We start from the raw sequence: 22,862 nt of genomic DNA, 5'->3' as shown, positions 1-22,862 counted from the left end.
TAAAATATAAGGATACCATTTTAATTGTGATCCAGTAAGCATGCAATATTAGAAGCACGGCATATATGGTATGGTCTCGTATAACAGATAGCTGTGCCCTGACAAACCTTGAGTTAAGGAAATATGTGCTATATAAAAAAAAATGGGGTTGGGCAAAACACTCAATTTTGTAAGCAACAAACACAGATGGGTTCAACACCTATTAAACTAAATAGTGGGGAGAGATGCACTGCAAATAATGGATGCCAATCAAACGAAGAATAAGCCACGGAAAATGTCCAGTGGCAGGGAAGCAGAGCTTCAACCCAGAGACTAAAGCTTCACAGCTGTACCCAACTTCCATGATGGCCTAAAGAGAATTAGTGAAACAGCAACACAGGAAAAAAAAAAACACTCAAAGTGGCACCCAACAATACCAAACAGCTAACAGACAGATACATCCTACAACAAATATGGTACTTTAGCATGAAAAAAAGACCTAAAGCTTGCCAGTGGAAGTGGGTGCTGGGAGTTTGCTGCTTGGGAACTATTACTGGCACCACAACATTTGAAGATGTTCCAGCAATAGCACTTTTTGTGGCCTTGACTACAGGCATCTCTTTATGCCTCTTATGGTATAATTTCCTGTCATTCCATTCAAAATGCTTCACATTTCAAGCTTCACTGCTTGGCTTTTCTCACCAAGACGTGTTAAGGGGACCATTTTTTAATTGTAAAAGTTATCAAAACAAACACTTGTAGGGTTACACACATGGTGAGCTGATGCAGTAACTGGCTGTTTCAGGTCTTGTGCTCCATGTGTCCCTACGCACATGGGATCAGCTAGATGTTGATTTTTTGTTCCCCTGATTCTTCTCACAGACAAAATCATCCTTAATAAATGCCAACATCACACTAAGTGTTGCCTAGTATATCAATTGCATTAGAGAGCAAATTTGCATTTACAAAACGTTTCATAGGAGAATATACCAAGTAAATGGAAAATAATTGATCAGCCTTTATTTTGGTTTGATACCTCAAAATACAACACGTACTCAAATAAGCACAAAATCATTGCCCCTATTTCGGTTATGGTTTACATTAAGTGAAAATAATTTGGCTTTATACAAACAAATCCTACAAGATTACTAAAAGGGAAAATGTGTAACTATTCGAAATTTGCATTTTCTCTAGGGCAAATCATGAAAATGACACACACACACACACACACACACACACACACACACACAGACAGACAGACAGACAGACAGACAGACACAGACAGACAGACAGAGACAGACACACAGACAGACAGACAGACACAGACAGACAGACAGAGACAGACACACACAGACAGACAGACAGACAGACAGACAGACACAGACAGACAGACAGAGACAGACAGAGACAGACAGAGACAGACAGACACCCCTCAATTTCATTCACCAAAATGCTGGGCTTCATAATGACACACCAGGAACTGATTGGGAATAATCTGTTCATTCTCACTGGCTGCTACCTTTTCTAAGCCTTTTGAGGACGGCGTCGTAGTGAATGTGCTTCAGCACACAGCTTTAATCAATCTGAAGTATATAGAAAGCAGCCAAAGCCAGCAAAACCCCACAAACTGGTACCATCATGTACTTCTTATACTTGTGCCAAACAGCCTCTTCAGTTTCCACATCTGTGTTCCTCCTGTTTCTCTTACGTCGTCCCTTCAGCCGTTTTTCAAAGGCCTCCAGCTCAGCCTGCATCAGCAACACAGAGGAGCTTCAATCATGCGCTTCAACTCCACCCACCCGCTCTTCCTTTAGAGATGGATGGGTCCCAGTAACACCAAGGCAACATGACAATTACAGGCAAGACATACAGCAGATTCACTGGTCAAAAGATAATCCACAAATGTCCTGTCAAGCACCAGAAAGAGGAAAAGGCTTCACTATAAGCCAAGATACACTATATGGATAAAAGTAGTGGGTCACACCTCAATCATTGAATTAATGCATTTCATTCAGACCAACTGCCACAGGTGCATAAAATCAAACACCAAGTCATGCAGTAAAGTTTATAAACATCTGTGAAAGAATGGGTCGTTCTGAAGAGCTCAGTGGATTCAAGTGTAGCACTGTCACAGGATGCCAGTCAGTTTGTGGAACCAATTGTAAGTGGTATTACTGCAAAGTGGAAGCATTTAGGAACAACAGAGACTCAGCCATGAAGTGACAGACCATGTGGCAGTGCCGGGTAGCCCAGTGCTGAGGCGTACACTGCATAAAAGTCGCCAGTGCTCTGTTGACTCAATAACAGCAGAGTTCCAAACTTCCTCTAGCATTAACTCCAGCACAAAAACTGTGCACTGGGAGCTTCATGGAATATAGAATTATATTTTATACTTGCGCATTGATTTACTACTGAAACTCGCCTGGCCGCACTATGTGTGGAGTTATAGAAAATAAATCAACACACTTCAGATTTGAGAATTTAACAGTGCCGTGGTATAATGTGATTTACTGCATGTGTACTTCATTATTACAAAGAGCAATGGAGTACAAATTATGCAATAAGGTCAAATGAAGCTTAGAAGTCCTGACCTGTTGTTGCTTCCTCTCTTCCTCGATCGCTGCTTTCTCCTTAGCTTCCTTCAACTAAAAGACACAAAGAAGTACTCAGGTGATCATTAACTTGCAACCTTTTTTCTACTGAATCCACCGTTTGCTGTAAATGACAATATCCTACGAGGTCATAACATGTGTACACACTGAAACACTGGACATCTTTTGTTTAGATCATCTCTGCCCTTCAATGTCACATCAGAGGCAGTGATGATGTTTAACGGCACCTAAAACTAAGCGGTGAGGCAGTGATGATGTTTAACGGGACCTAAAACTAAGAGGTGAGGCAGTGATGATGTTTAACGGCACCTAAAACTAAGCGGTGAGGCAGTGATGATGTTTAACGGCACCTAAAACTAAGAGGTGAGGCAGTGATGATGTTTAACGGCACCTAAAACTAAGCGGTGAGGCAGTGATGATGTTTAACGGCACCTAAAACTAAGCGGTGATACCTCTGAGGCTTTCTTCTGCAGGGTTTTGCATAATTCATCACATCCTACTGCAGCTTGTCCGTCGCACACCTTAGGACAGGGGAATTCCTGTGGGAGACAGTAAATCCCTCAGCACGCCTGAAACCAACACAGCAACACTCAAGCCGGCTTATGCACTCAGTTACTGGTGGCCAATGAACCGAAAGTAAAAGCTGATTCACATGTTTTCTAGGGCACGACACTGGCTGGATGTAACAGCCCCAATGTCTTTGATAAAACTGACAAGAGGACTCAGAATAGGGCCATCAATCTCCTTCCACGGACAAAGACCTACTTAAAAGATTGCAGGCAAAGATGGGACAGACACGACCCACCAAGAGATGTACCTTTCTGATGCGCTTGCAGGGACATTTAACCTTGACTTTCTGGCTGCATGTCTCCCGGCACCTCCCTGCATGGCAGACGTCCTGGCAGCGATGGCCACACCGTAGCTGCACGGGGACAAAAGTCTGTCAGAAACTGGTTGAATGGGAACCACTGTTACATCTTATCTACCAGTTTGGTTCACGTGTTTTCATGCAGCTTTATTTTTATGTGGTTTACACTAGACTTCCCAAATTTTCTTTCACTTCATCTGATAAAGCTGTCTTATGAAACTGTAAAAGTAAACGTATCACTCAGCCAATATTTTGCTGAATCTTCTGGTAGGATTTTGCCATCTCAAACGTCTTATTGTCTGTGACTGAAACTCCATATCCTATAGTGTTAATGGATACACGAGTAAAGCCATTCTGCATAGACGACCCTCATTGCGGGTTCCTGTAGCATATGAGAACCGATGGTCCCAGATTATCACAGCCTCACTGAGGCAGACGAAGTACAAACACACAGGTACCCGAACACAGCTATATTTTTAAAGCCCAGATCACCAAAACTAATTCATTCTGGAAGTCAACACATGCCACATTCAACACGACTCATCACTTTGCACAAATCTGTCATTCGCTTCCACACATTCTACCTGACTCAGCATTTGACAGCTTGATTAGTTAGGTATCACAACCCAAAGATTTCATAATGTTCATAAATGGTCCAGCTTCATATAGGAAAAACATTCCTGACAATTTCTCCAGTTTAACCCAGCCCCTATGCACATTTATAAAACGTACTAAATGTACATTTGCTGGCCTACAGTATATGCAAGGTGCCTCTTTCGCAGGTTCCGGGCCCCTGTGCTGTTCTGCCATTTACAGGGCTGTCACCCATCAGGGACCTTGCAGGCACAGGAAGGGCTGGCTGTGGGCGTCAGCAGCAGACACTTCTGTAGAGCTCGGACATTAGCAGCTTTTTTAGCTTTAGCTTAGTTGTATTGATTTTCAGCCTATGGGTGGCTTTGTGGAACCAGTTGTGGTACAATCAGTGAGAAGAATAAAAGGAGCTGTGGCCCAGTCAGATGATCAGATTGGGGTACTGGGAACCTACTTGTTGGAAGATGGCGGCACAGGAGGTAGTGCTATCGTTCGGCAACCAGAGGGTTGCAGGTTCGAGCCCTAGTTCCTCCTGACCCCATCAAAGTGTCCTTGAGCAAGACACTGAACCCCGAATTGTTCCCGGTGTGCAGGTTGGCGCCTTGCTTGGCAGCCTCCGCCACCGGTGTGTGTGTGTGTGTGTGTGTGTGTGGATGGGGGAATGTGAGGCATGTATTGTAAAGCGCTTTGAGTACTCGTAGGAGTAGGAAAGCACTATATAAATGCAGTCCATTCACCATTTGTTGGAAACTGGAAATATTTTAAAAAGAGTTTAGTAAAGTAAGTTAAAATCATGAAAGTTCACAGACTCTCCCCTGAAAAGTCACTCAGGTTAAACATGAGGATGAAGCAGCACCAACCTCCTTGGGACACTGATTCTTACAGCAGCCCAGTGACTTTTTGGTGTCTTCATCTGCTGACACAAGTTCTCTGAAAAAGACAAAATGGGCCGATGGGGCAAAGTGAAGAAAAAAGTGTAGCTGGAGGCTGTAGATCAGGGGTCTCCAACGCCGGTCCTGGAGAGCTACCGTCCAGCAGGTTTTCTATCCTACCCGGCTTCTGATGAGCCACACCTGTTCTCAGGTAAATACCAGGAGCAGGTGTGGCTCATCAGAAGGATAGAAAAACTACTGGATAGTAGCTCTCCAGGACCGGAGTTGGAGACCCCTGCTGTAGATGCTGTTTACTGGCACGTGTTCGGGGTTTGGGTCACACCCAGGAAACTGAAGCACAGGATTGGACAGAATGCTTTGCTTTCCAACTTAACTTTAACTAAAATACCCCACTGGAAATTATTCAGACCCTCAGTTTGTCAGCTGCTTTGTATAAAGAGGGCAGATGAAGATCACATTGGCCCTGGCTACAGCGACGCAGGCCAGAGAGACTCACAGGCACTCCACAAACAGCGACATGATCTTGCAGTGGCACTTCAGACGGACCATCTTTGTGCAGGCAGGGCAGGGGCCGGGGTGGCAGGGCAGGGCACAGGGGTGTGGGCAGCCTGGGGGCCGGGGCCGGCTGCAGGGCTCTTCACACCGTAGGCACTCTCTGCCAGCCTGTCAACGGGGTGTCACTCAGGGTTAGCTTGTGAGGGTAGGGCAGACGCAGGGTTAGGGGGCATGGGACTGCGCTGAGATCAGAGCACCACAGGGACGGGCAGGCACAGGGTTAAGGAGCACGGGACTGTGCTGAGGTCAGGGTAGACGCAGAGGCTTGGTGATACCAACACCCCCCAGAGCACTAACTGTGAGCTCACTGTGAGCTTCAGGGAGCAGCTGAAGAAAAGAGGAGTCTCTGAGAGGCAGTGCGTTTCAGCATCTGCGCAACAAATGTTGCATGTGCAGTGACGCATGCTTACAGACATTACTCATCACATCACTGTAATAGGGGGTCTGACTATGGGGCTTAAGCTGCCATTTCATAATCAGCATTTACTAGGGGTGCATTGATACAGTTTGCCAACGATTACGTATATATTGCAGTTTTGGGGCCACAGTAGATTATCGAACCATTCGGTACGCCATCTGCTGCTGTATGATGACATTTATATTCTAACCCTTGAAAATACGATCTCAGATTTTTATAATGTATTTTTCTGGGTGTCTTATATTCACAGCAGTATGTATAGGAAAATGAGGCATACTGTAATATCCGCAGTTCAAGTGTGTGTAACCAATCACTGGGGACATACCGAACGCTTCGTTAATATACCGTGTACTGTTACATGGCTAAGTAAATGTGTTGTGACCGGGCTAAATATACAGTTATATGGAAAAATAATGAAGTCTATTTATCTTGATTGGTGGGCCAGTCCCTGTGCCGCCCAATGATTGGTGGGCCAGTCCCTGTGCCGCCCAATGATTGGTGGGCCAGTCCCTGTGCCGCCCAATGATTGGTGGGCCAGTCCCTGTGCCGCCGATTACCAGTGGACTAGTCCCTGTCCATCCCATAATTACTGTATTGCATAGCCGTATTTCTTGTACTTTTCTGTACTTCACACAGGACTGCCAATTTGCACATCCAGCAAAGCCGGGTCAGTGCCATATCACACTTATGCCCTATCTAACCCTCCCAAACTGATTCCCGAATACACGAGACATGAAAACCCTGAATGCGCTTTCCTGAATACACATTCCGATATGGGCATACGAGCAGACTCCATGAAAGGTGGCTAATCCATTTCCATTGCCACTGCTCTGGGTAACATTCTTGCTGAGGTTGATGCCTCTGAGTTACGTCCTTAGGTGGGAAAATGTGCCAAGGCTCAAATGACCAGTAGAGGTTAAAGCACCTGCAAGTGACAAACAGGTTAAACAGCACCTAGGAAAGCATACAGAGGTCTTCATAACAAGACTGGGGGCAGAAGCAGGCTGGAAGCAGACCTGCCGCTTGTCGTCTTCCCTGGATGCAGGGGATACTGCATGGCATTCTCGCACGCAGGAGTGGTTCCCGCAGGCCAGGAGGCGTCCGCAAGGCCTCCCACAGGAAAAAGGTCCCTGGCGGTGGCAAGGGACCGGGCTCACCTGAAACAGGCACAACATGCTTTGGACTCTGGCAACAGTAGTGAACTTACATACAGTCCCCAAAAAGCACTTTCCATGCACTGGAACCCCCCCCCCCCCAAACCAATAACTAATGCTAAGACATGCCTGGTATGACCAGCACTGTTAACTAGAGACTGAGCAAAGGTACAGTGCAATGATTACTCTGATTGATACAAGATTCAAACCCACAACCTTCCAAATACTGGTAAAGACTCCCGAGCTGCTGAGCTAACACTGCCAACACATTACATTGTGACGTCCAAAAGGAAAAGCAGGGAATTGAAATAAAGGCAGCAGTGTTTAAGCATCAGTATTTTATCTGAACACGAACGCTTGTAACACACAATAAAGCCGCTGGCAAATGCGCTGCTTTGCCAAAGCCCGTCGTAAAGTCGGAAATCTTTGACCATAAGGAAAGCATAAAAATATGCATGTCTTTGTTTTACTAGGCAGTGAACATGGATAAAACCAAAAGGATGAGATGAGCAACACAATAGGCTTGCTAGAGAAACACATTCCTCTGGAGATGACCTTTAAAACAAGCGACTGAGATCTAAAAAGCAGCCACAGCAGAGTGCAGTGCTGACCTTTCTCTTATCAGAGGAATATGTAATGCACACTACCCGCCCCCCCCCCCCCCACAAGAGGCTCAGGCTGTCATTTTTCTTTTTTTGGGGGGGGGGGGGGATGTAGCATTAACAGGCTGTGGAACTTAAGAGCCTAATCATACTATAGGGATTCTAAGCAAAGTTTGCTACTGAGTCTGACAAATGAAAACCAGCAAGATGGTTTGGACCAGGGTCACTGAGGTTGAGTGCAGGCTGATGCGTCAACAGAGCCAGACATACATATTTGTAAATTTCCGACCTAAACAATCAGCTACCGGCTGACTAACAGTCTTTTACACTTTACTACACCGTCTATTAAGGCAGGTTACATAAACAAAATGGAAAGGAGAGGACAGTTGGAGTTCCAGCTCACTCATTCCCAGAAAACAAGCATGGAAGTATCACTTTGAAGGCAGCACTCTGCAGCAAGAGATGGCTACACTGCAGACAGTCACCAAATCTGGTGACAGGAAGGACACACTCACTGCCACTAGTAAGCAGCATCTCACCTCAGACCAAAGACATTCACACACGCCCACACCGGCCCTACATATGTCTCTGCTTTCTGCCTCTTTAAATGAGAAAGAGAACATTCCAGAGCAAGGAGGCACATGTGTGGAACTGGACCCACCTCATGATCCCCCAGGCAGGCCCTGTAAAGAGCAAACAAATGCAGGTTTTAGTTCGCAAAGGTCCGTTTGGACAGAACATAAACAGAGTGCAAATGCAGAACAGTGGAAACATGTGCTGCTCTGCAAAAGCTGTGGAGGAACAGGAGCTGCTTGCTGCAGGTTGGATTGGACGATCAAGCAAGCAGCCATAGAAACACAGTCCTGTTTTGTCAGGAATCCGACAATTCTGCACCGTGTTAGGGCCGCACATGGCCAAACAAAGCATGCAAAGCCAAACGGGGATCCGGGAATTCTGCACCGTGTTAGGGCTGCACATGGCCAAACAAAGCATGCAAAGCCAAACGGGGATACGGGAATTCTGCACCGTGTTAGGGCTGCACATGGCCAAACAAAGCATGCAAAGCCAAACGGGGATCCGGGAATTCTGCACCGCGTTAGGGCTGCACATGGCCAAACAAAGCATGCAAAGCCAAACGGGGATCCGGGAATTCTGCACCGTGTTAGGGCTGCACATGGCCAAACAAAGCATGCAAAGCCAAACGGGGATCCGGGAATTCTGCACCGTGTTAGGGCTGCACATGGCCAAACAAAGCATGCAAAGCCAAACGGGGATCCGGGAATTCTGCACCGTGTTAGGGCTGCACATGGCCAAGCTTTCAGCCAAACAGTAATTCTAAGAAAGCATTAATAACCCTTTTGTTTCCTTCCTCCCAACACAATCACAATTACTAAAGCCATCAAAATAATTAGTGCCATGTTTTTATTACTCTCAAATTATTTGTCGCTCTACTGAACAGGACTTGAAATGGGCATCTTGGCAAACAAAGGTCTAAAAAAGGGCCAGTTTTCTAGGAATGTCCTAACTTTGTTCTTCCCATGACGTTAATGGTCTAAAATTTGTTACTGTGAGATGAGAGCCAAAGTGCAGACATGCCGCCAGCGAGGGGTTTAATGGGGCTTAAGGGCCTCGGCACGCAAAGGTAAGCAGGAGCGGCTCAGACAGGAGACACGTACGTGGGGATGGGAACCTGGCATGGAGGGCAAGGCAGCGCACGGCTCACATAGGCTGGTCCAGACTGCTGCTCCCACGGACCGGCCAGCTGGACCTGAAACGCACCAGGCATCAGCTCAGACAACCAGTGAGGACACTCAGGGGGGGGACCCAAAACCAGTGGGAGCTCCAAACACACTCCTCTGCACTCCATGGTCCAAAAGGATTCCCAGTGCACTTTACCTCACAGCAGGATTAGCAATGTTCTACCCGGAACCCGAGAAGAAACAAACGACTAATCACTAATCAGTACCCGGCAGATGCGAGATTGGGGCCTCCCTTACCCGGTCAGTGTTCCTAACCAGAACTTCATCATGGCACGGGGCAGGACAGGCATGCCCACACTGGCCCAGGACACGCTGGCAGACCTGCCGGCAGGGCGGGCAGGCACCAAAATGACAGCGATGCTTCTCACGGCTGGCATGGTGGCACGTGGGTGCAATCCTGCACAGATAAGAGGCATGAGCACAAGCGAAACACTAACACGTTCTTCACTCCGACTTTCAAATGCTGAGTCAGGAAATTTTCTGCTTGCCAGTTTTACAAGTAACTGCTTCTCACACCTTGGAAAAAAAAATCTCCATTATGCTGGGACCAACGCTTTGGGAATCTTAAAGAGCTCATCAGCTGGCCATGTTCTGCGAGACTGGAGGGCAGATTTAAGTAGGTCTCTCACTGTTTGTCCAAAAGTGCTTCAACAAAACCCCAATCTTGTGATGCCTCCAATTACCCATCAAAGAGAGATATCAAGGGCATGTCAACCTTCCGGATTTATTACATCCCCCACCTCACTGATGAGCAGAGAAGTCAAGAGCACGGGGATGCCTTGGAAATCAATCAACTTCATCACACACAATTGTATTTTCATGCAACTAGGACTGCAGGCACAATTGCAATATAAATCAATTGAATTAGTCCCACAAGCTATCCACTCTAAGAGCTTTGGTTCTTTGGTATTCTCCTCTACCTTCTGGTCACAGGGAGCATAGCTGATAAGGAACAGGGCTGAGGGTTCTGCTGGAGTAGCTTAGCCTTATTTTACTGCACGCAGTGGCCAATGCAAGCTGGTCGGGGAGCCGAGGTCTCACCTGCAAAGCTCCTGGCACTTGGGCGGCCTGGTGTTCCTCTCCCGGCCGCAGGGCACCGTGAGCACCGTGGAGCTGCAGGCACAGGCCACTGGCACAGTCTCCGGGCACGGGTAGCAGCTGCCTGCAACACACAGCATGAACATCACCATTTTTCGATCCTCGATAGGATTGGAGCATTTCGGTCGGTACCACAGAGGTACTGAAGTTTGGTACCCAGCCCTAGCTTCCTGTCACACATAGCCTGAGTATAACCATGAGACACGGCGCTCCAACCTGCCTGCAATGAGGTGTCCTCCACGCCCACCTGCTTATACAGTACTGTACCTCTTATACACCTGCTTATACAGTACTGTACCTCTTATACACCTGCTTATACAGTACTGTACCGCTTATATACCTGCTTATACAGTACTGTACCGCTTATACACCTGCTTATACAGTACTGTACCATTTATACACCTGCTTATACAGTACTGTACCGCTTATATACCTGCTTATACAGTACTGTACCTCATACACCTGCTTATACAGTACAGTACCGCTTATACACCTGCTTATACAGTACTGTACCGCTTATACACCTGCTTATACAGTACTGTACCGCTTATACACCTGCTTATACAGTACAGTACCACTTATACACCCGCATATACAGTACTGTACCGCTTATACACACGCTTATACAGTACTGCACCGCTTATACAGTACTGCACCACGTATACACCCGCTTATACGGTACTGTACCGCTTATACACCTGCTTATACAGTACTGTATCGCTTATACACCTGCTTATACAGTACAATAACATCTTCAGAGCCACTTATCTGTGAAGTGTACATTTGCACTTAACCTTAGAATTCATGTGAATGACGAGTAATAGCATTTGATGAATTTCTGGAGCCCACTGTATCCATTAGGAAAGACCACTAGGATGCCCCCCCCCCCCCTGCCGGAAGCCCGGAGCACGCAGGCTGACTTGGCCCCCATGTGGCATTTGGGGCAGCAGCGACAGTTTTCCTCTATAACAGACCTGACAGAAAAACAAACAGGTCTGCTGATAACCTATTATCTCCTCTTTGATAACTGTTCTGTTTAAAAGGTCAGTAAAAAAAAGAAGCATGACAAAACAAGCTGAATTCCATTCAATATTTCTATATCAAGAATCTGCAATTAATAATTCATTAGCTGTATCTGAAATACAACATGAATCCAAACAAAAGTTTGGATGTAATATAATTGTGGAAAAAACTAAATGTCAGTTGAATTTTTGTTATTTCAATTTCATAAACAGCACCAAATTTGAATAAAATCATGTAAAAAAAAAAAAAAAAATAATAATAAAAAAAAAGAATAGCACCTGCATACGCGGGCCGGGGCCCCCCCGGGCAGGAGCCGAGCCCAACACCCACAACAATTAACAGGCAGAAACCTTTAGCATCTGCCATGAGAGAACATGTGATTTGCAGCAGATGTGATTCAGGTGGTTGGACAATCAGAGCCTGAGAAGCAGAGACTCAGTGACGTACGGCAACATTCAATCTCTAAACTCTCTGACACTCTCTCATCTGGCACATTAGGCTAAGAGCAGAAAGAAGCCCATGCAGGCAAAGCATGTGATAGCAACACTTACCCTGGTGGCACACTGAAGCACACTTATGATTCCTGCAGCCCAGCGTACGATTGCAGTGCTGGTCACATGGTGGGCAGTTTCCCGGGCAGCACTGCAAAGGGAATATTTTGCATGCCTTTGTGAGGACAGACACTTCACATGGGAACCGTCTGGCTGCTGGATGCCACATTCCTGCCTACAAGACTCTTGTGGAAAGACAAGTGAAGATGGACCGGAGACGACAGCTGTACACTGCTCTCTCTGCAAGTTGTGGCATAGCATGTGAAACAGATCAGTTATCGACAGTTTGCACTATTTCCACAGTGATACCTGCTAAAACAGGTGACCAAACTAACTCAAAGCAGATAATTTAGACAGCTTTTTCAAACTGATGTGATGCCCTCTCCCTCTAGTGGCAGGCAGAGTAACTTCACGTTCTTTCACCATTGCCGAGCGTACATCCAGATGGCAGACTGCAGACACACTACTTATTTACTACAAAGAAACCAGTCACCTTCCGCCGGCACTGGTGCCGCTGGCAGCTGCGGGTTCGCGGGCACTTGGACTCGCAGAGGAAGACCTTGTGGCAGGGCATGCTTCGTGAATACTTCCCACAGCGGCACTGCTTCTCCACCTCCTGCAGCAGGTACAAGGGCAATGCGGGTCAGGGACGCACTGCACTGCATTGCTCAGAGCCATTAAAGTGTGCAGAACCACCCACTGTGCCAAGGTTAGTGCGCACAGTGTAACTGGGAAGGTCTGATCGCTACAGCAGTAGCAGTGATGGCAAGGGTCTGGCCAGGACAAGAAAAACCCACCCTTTAGTATAACCCGTTTGGCTGTGGGTTAAGGACAGCAAACAAATGCCTAAGGCAGGGGTGGGGAACCTGTTCCATAGAGGGCCAATGTGGGAGCAGGTGTTTGGGGTGGCCTCTCAGCCAATAACAGTGGCTGACAGAGGTCATCTCAAAAACCTGCACCCACACTGGCCCTCAGTGGATCAGGTTCTCCACCTCGGGACCAAGGGGAACACGGCTATCAGCCAATAGCTGTTGCTGGCATGACAGTCGCACACTAATATCTGTAATAAAGGACAGAAAAGAGGGAACTATGCACAGCAGAAATGCTGGTTGGAGATAATACACATTTTACTGCGTTTTCACACAATCTGTATTTACTTTGTCATGGGAGAATGGGCACCATCTAGTGGTTGTCAGTGAGACACACAGGCTATCCAGCTCCATAAGCACACAGTCGCTGAAGGGCCCCTCACCTGCCGACATGTCTCACAGTGCCCCCGGTGGCAGCGCATGGAGCAGCAGTGCAGGCCGCAGTCCAGAGGCTTGCCGCAGGTGTCTCCACACGTGGGCACGTCCTTGGTGCAGGGCAGCGAGAACTCTGAAAGCACCGGACACGGGAGCCCTAAGAACGCCACACGCAGCACGGCAAGTGAGAGGAACGGCGTTACATACGCGATGCGGGTCGTCGCGGGGACGCCCCGCACCGGCCTGGCACTCACTGGATTTCCCACAAGGGCAGAGCCTGTTTCCCGAGCGAGGACACTGGCCACAGGATCCCGAGTGACACACCCGCTCACACGTGTGATTCCCACAGGGTAGAGGCCTCCCACACACCTGGACGGGGCCATGAGGCAGCATTTAGCATCACATGCAGCACATGGTCACGGGGATCATGAAAACTGAAAACTGAAAACGATGCCTGTCAGGGGTTCAGCAAACACCAAAAAACAATGTAGCACATCACCTGTTGACAGTGCCAGAGCGGACTGGCACAGAGCCTCTGGGAGAGCTCTCTGCCACAAACACAGGCCTGTTGGCTCACCCGAGGGCATGGCTCACAGTCACCTGTGGAGGACCAGAACAGGAGCACACAAGCAGATCAAAGCACTAGATCCAAGTGCAGCTCACGGTTAGCCCTTCCACACCAAGGCTCGTCCCCGCGCTGAGCCAAAATTCCGACCCGGGCGTTGCATTCCCACCAAGAACAGCAGCGGTGCAGGGCCAATGTATCTGGGCCGTAGCTCATTTTTCCCTCCCCAAAAGACTGAGGGCCAGAGTTAGGAGCGCATGACGTCAGGAGGTGGGGTCAGAGTAGTCAGAGCAGAACGCAAAAGTTTCCGAAGCAATGCGGAGTGAACTGGAGAAGGCAGGGCTTATCAGAATAACAGAGCAAGCTGCTCTGACTTTTTAAAAATGAAAAATACAGGAAGTTGAAAAGAGCTAAATAAAAATGGTCCTGGAAATAGACCTGCTAAACAGGAAACTGGACCATTGCGGTGACTGCTTTGGAGGATTCGGGTAAGTTGCTGTTATTGTGTTTACTTGTAATGTGACCATGAACTTGGCTAACTAATGAATTACCATTAGAATCTGACGTCGGTGTACCAGCCCTTGAAAGCTATCTGCTTTGTCACAGCAATGAAAATAACACTTATACTATCGTGCTTGTTTTTGTGTGTTTGTTTTAACATAGGTGAACAGAATGCAGACGGACAGAAGCATCAACTCATATTTATCCCATGTGAAAGACTCACATTTTTTGATTATTTGTAAAATGTTTACCAAAATGTTTCATTCTTTTCTTGTCTTCACTCTCCCTATTAAAGTAGTCCATTAATGCATGTTGCACAGTAGTTCCTTCAGCATCCTGTACTTTATGTGCATTTGTGCTGATCTGACAAGAAATTACTGTGCATTTTAACCTTTATAAGCTAATTTGTACTTCATTTGTGGTATAAAGGTTGAAATGCACGGTAATTTCTTGTCATAGCAGTGCAAATGCACATAAGTACGCATTTGCGCTCTTACAACAACTGCCACACACATCGCTTTTAAAGGTTAATGCATACATGTGTTACAGTTGTCCCCAAATATTAGCATGCATGACTAGAAGTTCATCCATGAATGCATCTCCAATTGCGACCTGCTTCTTAACTGGAACACACAAACGGTAGTTCATGTGGGGCCGCTGAAGTTGTTGGCAGATGTACCCAAATGACTCGCGGGACACTCAGAAATTTTGAATGAACTGTTTTGGGTTAAACCCAGGAACAATAACAAAGCTAAAAATAATGTGTTTGCAGTAAATTCAAAGTCTTGTGCTTATCGCATCTCGCACGATCCTCCATTTTTGTCTTCACTTCCGAAAGGGCACCCCTTCCACAGCAACAAGCACACGATGACGTCATCGTTCTACCCTTTCAGAACCAGGTGCAGTGTGAATGCGAGACAGTATTTGGTGGGGCTCCAGCCAGGGCTTCATGTGAAAGAGCCATGCAAGGCAGCTACAGATGAAGAACAGATCAAAAGAATACAGGCAGATCCCAGTGCAGCTGACTGAGGCAGTTACAGCCCACTAGTGCTCACCAGAGTGTAGAAAAATGAGAATGGGCTACAAACTGGCTGTCGACGAGTACAGCGCCTACCTGCGTGGCACAAGCTCTCACAGGGGTGCTGGCCGCAGCGCAGCAGACGGCCGCAGGGCTGCAGGCAGGACCAGGCCTTGGAGCTGCAGCGTCTGGCCACGGGCTTGGCCTTCTTGCAAAAACACGTCACCTGCACCATCTTTGGGCAGGGGGGGCAAGGACCTGGGCAAGCACAAGCTAGAGCTTCAGAGTCTGGCCTACAGAGTAGCTGCATCGCACGCATTAAAAACAACAATTGAGTAAAAATCCCTAGAGGGAATATAAAAACATGCTGGTTCAAATAAGCCTACAGCTGAAATGCATCCAAGGCATGCAAACAAACGGACAAGCGGTTAGACCCAAGAAACCCCCACCAAGAAAAAGGCACAGTACCTGGGTGACAGAGCAGCAAACAGCGATGTCCACAAGCTGGCCTGAACTCTCTGTCACACACCTGACCGCAGGAGTGAGGGAGCAGCCAGGGGTCCAGCTGGGGATCCTGCACCTTCCCGCAGTAGCAGTGATACCTGTGGGGCGTCTCCTGGTGCTGGTATTCACGACGGCACTTTGGGCTGCCCAAAAACGAGGATCCGGAGTTAGGGCGAGCTTGACCAGTGTGCCATCAAATATGTGGTCCAGGAGATCCTCCTACCACGGCCAGGGGTGCTCCTTCTTCCCAAAGTCCTCATCCGTCACAGAGGACACAAGGAAAATGCTGTCCTTGGCCCACTTCTGAATGCAGGGCAGATGGAACAGACAATAGCAACCCCAACAGCTCCATACCTAGGAAAGATGACAGACACCAGTGTTACGCGCCAAGCTGGGCTCAGAGGAACTGACACTGCAGCCTAGTTTGCCTGATTCTTTTCTTAGGAGCCAAACAGGCCAAAATAAAAGTGCTGTAAACCAGGAAGTTTGTTTCTTAACTGAACCAAACAAAAGATACAAATAAAACACGAAAAAATTTCCCTCTCGCCCTATCTAGTCAAAACAGCAAGAACATAAAACACAAATCAAAACAAAATGGTGCTGCACTACCTACTGCCCAGCTGCTCTTAATTTAATCAACATTTGTAAATTTTACACAGACATAGCCGTGGCCAAACATTTTGAGAATGACACAAGTATTGGTTTTCACAAAGTTTGCTGCTTCAGTGTTTGTAGATCTTTTTGTTAGATCTTTCTATGGTACACTGAAGTATAACTACAAGCATATGTCAAAGGCTTTTATTGACAATTACATTAAATGCATGCAAAAAGTTAATATGTGCAGTGTTGGCCCTTCTTTTTCAAGACCTCTGCAATTCACCCTGGCATGCTGTCATCTTCTGGGCCAAATCCTGACTGATGGCAGCTCATTCTTGCATAACCAATGCTTGGAGTTGGTCAGAATGTGTGAGCTTTTGTTTGTCCACCTGCCTCTTGAGAATTGACCAAAAGTTCTCAATGGGATTAAGGTCTGGGGAGTTTCCTGGCCATAGACCCAAAATGTTGGTTTTGTTCCCCGAGCCAGTTAGTTATCACTTCTACCTTGTCGCACGGTGCTCCATCATGCTGGAAAAGGCATCGTTCATCACCGAACTGTTCTTGGATGGTTGGGAGAAGTGGCTTTCAGAGGATGTTTTGATACTATTCTTTATTCATGGCTGTGTTCTTAGGCAAAATTGTGAGTGAGCCCACTTCCTTGGTTGAGAAGCAACCCCACACATGGTCTCAGGATGCTTTACTGTCGGCACGACAGGACTGATGGTAGTGCTCACCTTTTCTTCTCTGGACAATCTTTTTTCCAGATGCCCCAAACAATTGGAAAGGGGATTCATCAGAGAAAATGACTTTACCCCAGTCCTCAGCAGTCCAATCCCTGTACCTTTTGCAGAATATCAGTGAGACCCTGATGTTTTTCTTGGAGAGAAGTGGCTTCTTTGCTGCCCTTCTTGACACTAGGCCATCCTCCAAAAGTCTTTGCCTCACTGTGCGTGCAGATACACTCACACCAGCCTGCAGCCATTCCTGAGCAAACTCTGCACTGGTGGTGCCCTTTAGGAGATGGTCCTGGTGCTTCAATCTTCACAACGATTGAACCTCTCTCCTTGAGGTTCTTGTTGATCGGAAAAATGGTTGATTTAGGTACAATCTTACTAGCAGCAATATCCTTGCCTGTGAAGTCCTTTTTGTGCAGAGCAATGACGACTGCATGTGTTTCCTTGCAGGTAACCATGGGTAACAGAGGAACAATGATCTCAAGCACCAGCCTCCTTTTAAAGCATCCAGTCTGCTATTCTAACTCAATCAGCATGACAGGGTGATCTCTAGCCTTGTCCTCATCAACACTCTCACCTGTGTTGACGAGAGAATCACTGAAATGATGTCAGTAGGCAGGGCTGAAATGTAGTGGAAATGGGTTTTTTGGGATTAAGTTCATTTTCATGGCAAAGAGGGACTTTGCAATTAATTGCAATTCATCTGATCACTCTTCATAACATTCTGGAGTATATGCAAATTACCACCATAAAAACTGAGGCAGCAGACTTTGTGAAAATCAATATTTGTGTCATTCTCAAAACTTTTGGCCATGGCTGTATGTATGCGTGTGTGTGTGTGTGTGTGTGTATATATAAAACTACAGGCTATTTGCAGTGTGATCCAAAACAAGAAGGATACGTATTAAGCATATTTTCACTTCATCCAAAAAGAAATGCAAAGCACACTAATGAATACAGTGAGGGGAACATGAGGCTACTGCTCAATTTGCCACCCTCAGCATTTCACAAAAGCAGGTGAACAGGGCGATGTACTGGGCAGGCAAAGCAGCAGTGCACAGGGAAACAATCTGGAAGAAATTAGGCCAAGAGCTTCAAATACCGCCTGATTTCTTTTCACGGACGCAATACAGATGAGGCAGGTGATGGCACCAGACTGAAAAGCATCGTTCAGATATCGCCTAGTACGTTCCAGATCTTTGGCATCTCCACCTGAGGAACAGGACAGAAACTCATATAGAACACTGTCATCATGTTGACATGTGATGCAGTAAAAATGTAAAAATATTATTTACAATTATAAGCAACACAAAGACCTTTTTAGAGCAACCTTTACATCTTAAACACTTCGTCACCTGTCTGATCTGTATATGATGTGAATGTCGAATCCAAAATCTTCCCACGTTTGCCATTCAGCTCTACGTCACCATCATCTTCATCATCCGATGATGAGCTGTAGTGGCTCTCTGTAAACCTCTGCGCTGCTGCCTGATTTGACCTTTGTATTTCCTCAAACTTGGACTGAGAAGACAGCTCTGAAAATTAAAAAATTCACATATGTGAGTGGCTGACATAAAATATGTTGGGAAGTTGGAGAGATGTTTCAAAGGGTGCTTTCGCACTGAAGTTCCTGTTCCTGGTTCCAAGTTCCTGGGCTATCTCAACCAGGAACTTTTGTAGCTTTTGGGCACTTTCAGGTGCCACTTTCCCATCACACAACATGAACTGTAACCTTTATGTTAAATAAGCATGGCAGAGTCAAAAAGCTCGCAGGTTAATCTTCACACGTAATTTCATATGAAACACACTGCCACCCCAAAACAAAAGAGGATGTACGAGTCGTTTTGTTATCATGACCAAAATGGGACACAGCCTTTTATTTATATTTTATACAACCCATGGCATTTAAAATTCATTATTAAATTTGGCCAGCAGATTGATCTATCATTTTCCACACAATAAATAATGATAATGTAACGTTATTCTGATAAGCACTGGCAAGTTTCAACGCCGGCATCAGAAATAGTATTTAAGTCATTGACCGTGTTTTCCGATGCAGAAATGTGGAGAAAAAAGCAAAAAGATAATCATTAATGCATTTCATATAATGGATGTGCAAAAATAATTCCATCAGCTCATGTTTTCATCCACTACTTTTATCTCTTTTCCTAGCACCTCTGTGCAGCTTCCAAGTTGCCACCGGGGCTTGTGGTATGGCTGTAAGCCCCAGCCCAGTAATTTGTGGTCAAACAAAATGTACGTAGTCTGGAGTAGTAGTTCCTACCTTGTTTGGTCCCAAGTTCCCACCGTGGGAACACAAAAATAGTACCGGAAAATTGTTCTGGTTACTTAAAAAAGTACATGAGGTGTTAAAGTGCCCATAGTGGCACCATCAGAGGCTGGCTTACCTTTGCTAGGGAGTGGTCCAGATGCTGTACCTGGTACGCCTGTTTTGCTTCTTTTTGTTCCATCCAGCTTGGCACTGGAGTGCAAGCTGCCCCTTTGCTGGCTGAGAGCGGGATCAGGCAGGGTCGGGCCCCTCCCTTGGCCCCTGCCTCTCCCCCTCCCCTGCTGTCGCCAAGCAGGCTCCATTGGTGTCACTCCTCCCTGAGTAACATCAAAAAAATTCAGACATTTATTGTCCTCAATGTCATATCAATAAGCTGTTCAGTCACACGCACAAACATCCCCATTAACATAGGTAAGCATTTGTACCCATTTGCGCTATCACAAAACTACTCCACGCACACACACGGGAATCAATTGAAAAAAAAATTAAATCACAGAGTTTTAAAAAATAATAAAATGTATAATCATTAGGGGTGCACCGATTGCAGTTTTCTGGCCGATCAACGATCACCGATCCTTAGACAACCTTACCTGCCGATCTCGATTTTTTTTTTGCCGATCTTGTTTCTTTCATAACTAAAAGACAATTACTTAAATGTTTCCATTTTTATTGAGTAAATTGATATGAATACTCACAAAACATGAGGTAGTGTCCTCAAATATAAATGAACATATAAATGAGCATTGCTGTTTGAACTACAAAATCATATTTTTTCTTCCAGACTTTAATTTCTCTAATTTTGTAAAAATGTATTGGGCGGGCGGGAGGGAGGCAGCCTGCACTGCACCTCTCTCGGGAATGGGAGAAAAGGCTGATTTAAAAGCATATAACTAAGATCGGTGGATCTCATGGGAATATGGTCGATTTCTGATCCCCTCAAATTAACGTGATCGAGGCCGATAGATCGGTGCGCCGATCGATCGGTGCACCCCTAATAATCATCAATATTTATTCATCCATCCATCCATCCATCCATTTTCCAACCCGGATTTATTTAGGTTGGATTTATTTAGATTGAGTGTCCACCATGATGGATTCCTTTGAAACAAATTCACAATTCATCCTAGGCTAAATATGGACCTAAAAAAAAAGTTAACGCAAATGTCTCTTGAACTTTTAAAAAAGACGCTACTTTTACTTGAGCTTCTGCCGATTCATTTTTCACACACAACTAGGAAAAACAAGGAAAAACTCCCTAGAAGGGAGAAACCTTGGGGGGGATCAGATTCAAAGGAGAAACCCATCCTCCAGGGGATGGCAGAGGAAGTCAAAGTCAAATGAGCAAGATGGCAAAAGTCCCAATTTACACTATCCAAATTTTAAGTTTCAAATCCCTTAGAGAAAAACCTTAAGGGATTTACTGCATTGAAAGACATTTTACAGCAGTGAAATTGTACCATTTTCATGGTTACCGTTTGTTTGCATGCACTCACACCTGTTTGTGATACCTGTTATCGCCTCCAGTGTAAATTTCATTGACAAAAATGTTGATGAAATCATCATCACAGAAAAACCCTTCATCAGAACTAAAACAAAAATGTAACTAAAATATGTTAATGACAATGATGAAATTAAACATTATTCATCTAACGAATGTAGATAAAATAAAGCTGGATTGTCACCACTGCATTATTATCTGATGCGAATGTGGACAGTTTCCCTTGGTGTATTTTACTCACTACGAGTAGGTAGTTTTCGATCAACTAAGTACTACTGAATGGGTCATATGGCAACCACTTTGCTGAATGGAAGACAAGAAGCACCGGCACTAACTTGGATGATACACAGAAGTACTGAGAAAAGAAGTAGTAGAGGAAAAAATTGAGCAGATGGAATTATCGTATCTCCATATCGTATCTCTCCGTCAGTATTACACACACACACACACACACACACACACACACACACACACACACACAGTACTGTCTTGGACATCCAGAGAAAGTGATGGTTACATGATCATCCTGTTGGTGTAAATTTTCTCTCTGTAAAAGTGTATCAGCTTCGCTATTTCAAAACCCCAGGATTTGCAGTAAACATCTAAAGTTTGCAGACGCATACCATGTTTGGATAATCAATACCTCATCGAGTTAATGAATTAATCGAGCTGGTGGTCAAACTTAAATAGATGAAATGGCTGGGGTGCCCCTGAAGAGCGGTTTTGAAACTGAAGCACTGCTCTTCTAGCCATCCAAGAAGAAATCAATGACTTTTCGGAGGGCAAAAGAAAATCTTGTTTTTACTCTATTGCTGGTAATTTTCTAATGTTTTCTTATTGTGAGCAAATGCACACTTATTACCCACATAATGGTTTAATTCGCTTGCCGTACTTATATTCACTAGCCGTACCTGTTAAATGTGACTAGCACACTGGTTTAAATCGGGCGTTATAGTAGCACGTCGCAGTAACCGTATCTGTTTAATGGTTTAATTCGGTCATTTCGTGTCAAGTAAAAGTGGTTTATTGAATAACCAGGCATTTGTACAGTTTAGCCGAGTAACACAACGTGTTTTAACATATGAATCGATTCGTCTGACACCGTACTACAACGCATGCAGCAGAACTGCAACATTATAGTATATTAACATAATGAGTTTTGCTTAAAGCTCCATTGAGAAGACAACATACCCAAGCCGGGAAGACGCCGCTGACACGCGCACAACAAACCGAAGTGCACGCTGGGTCTTCCTGGCGCAATGCACGCCGGGAAACATGGTAACCTATGACCAGATTTCTAGCCTATGTCTTAATAGAAATTAATAGAAAATAATCTATGGCTGTGGACTGCTACTCTTCATGAAAATTCAATTCTATAGAGAAGTAATTAAATATCGGTTTATTAACAAACGTGTCTGAAATGTCACAGTTTCGTTAAAGTTCCTAAATTGCTACTGAATCGCGTCAAAGCCTGAATTTTCAAAACTACAGATCCCGTGATTCCTTGTGCGTTTCAAACATCCAACTAAATACTAATACGTTGCTTTTTTTGCAAACAACAAAAAAGAATTTGTTTTACATTTACACAAAAACGATCTTAATGGACAGAATATGAATATGATTTAATAATTTTCATGTAATACAAACAATATGCAAAGAAACACTCTTTACACCTCCTTCCGCTTTGTTTGTGAAAGTCTAAGTTTAGCAACATCAGTAATTCTCTGATATAAAATGTTTCATGTTTATGTCATGAAAATGTAAAGTTCCCCAGTACTAGTACTCCCGGGTAAAGCACTTTCATTGT

General features: G+C 45.4%; 1 protein-coding gene across 2 annotated transcripts; it reads right to left on the bottom strand.

The window, feature by feature from the left end:
• Positions 1-973: 973 nt before the first annotated feature.
• On the bottom strand, positions 974-22,328 carry nfxl1 (nuclear transcription factor, X-box binding-like 1). Of its 2 annotated transcripts, XM_023841802.2 has the most exons (23): positions 22,247-22,328; positions 19,676-19,874; positions 18,623-18,802; positions 18,370-18,479; positions 16,160-16,290; positions 15,901-16,079; positions 15,529-15,690; positions 13,848-13,948; positions 13,603-13,717; positions 13,357-13,481; positions 12,598-12,720; positions 12,105-12,195; positions 10,474-10,594; positions 9,670-9,829; positions 9,349-9,440; positions 8,334-8,355; positions 6,933-7,073; positions 5,440-5,606; positions 4,911-4,980; positions 3,409-3,513; positions 3,044-3,130; positions 2,571-2,624; positions 974-1,727 (listed from the first exon to the last, which is right to left on the bottom strand). In XM_023841802.2, exons 2-23 carry the CDS (start codon positions 19,857-19,859, stop codon positions 1,554-1,556), a joined length of 2,694 nt encoding a protein of 897 aa, XP_023697570.2. In that variant the 5' UTR covers positions 19,860-19,874; positions 22,247-22,328; the 3' UTR covers positions 974-1,553. The 2 variants fall into 2 exon arrangements, with proteins under 2 accessions (XP_023697570.2, XP_072553882.1); XM_072697781.1 differs by lacking the exons at positions 974-1,727; positions 2,571-2,624 and adding an exon at positions 2,876-2,900 and having other exon boundaries at positions 3,024-3,130.
• Positions 22,329-22,862: the final 534 nt, after the last annotated feature.

The sequence above is a fragment of the Paramormyrops kingsleyae genome, chromosome 12 (assembly GCF_048594095.1).
Source record: "Paramormyrops kingsleyae isolate MSU_618 chromosome 12, PKINGS_0.4, whole genome shotgun sequence".
In the NCBI taxonomy this organism is placed as follows: domain Eukaryota; kingdom Metazoa; phylum Chordata; class Actinopteri; order Osteoglossiformes; family Mormyridae; genus Paramormyrops; species Paramormyrops kingsleyae.
The sequence above is the reverse complement of the archived record's forward strand: the minus strand, read 5'-3'. Positions and strand labels throughout refer to the sequence as shown.

Excerpts from the sequence above, each read along its gene's own strand:
- nfxl1 (XM_023841802.2), bottom strand. The coding sequence starts at position 19,859 with ATGGAGCCTGCTTGGCGACAGCAGGGGAGGGGGAGAGGCAGGGGCCAA. Across the intron at positions 15,691-15,900 it reads TTTGCTGCTCTGTCACCCAG|GTCCTTGCCCCCCCTGCCCA; the intron begins GTACTGTGCCTT and ends GTGCTTGCCCAG. Across the intron at positions 3,131-3,408 it reads CCTGCAAGCGCATCAGAAAG|GAATTCCCCTGTCCTAAGGT; the intron begins GTACATCTCTTG and ends TGTCTCCCACAG.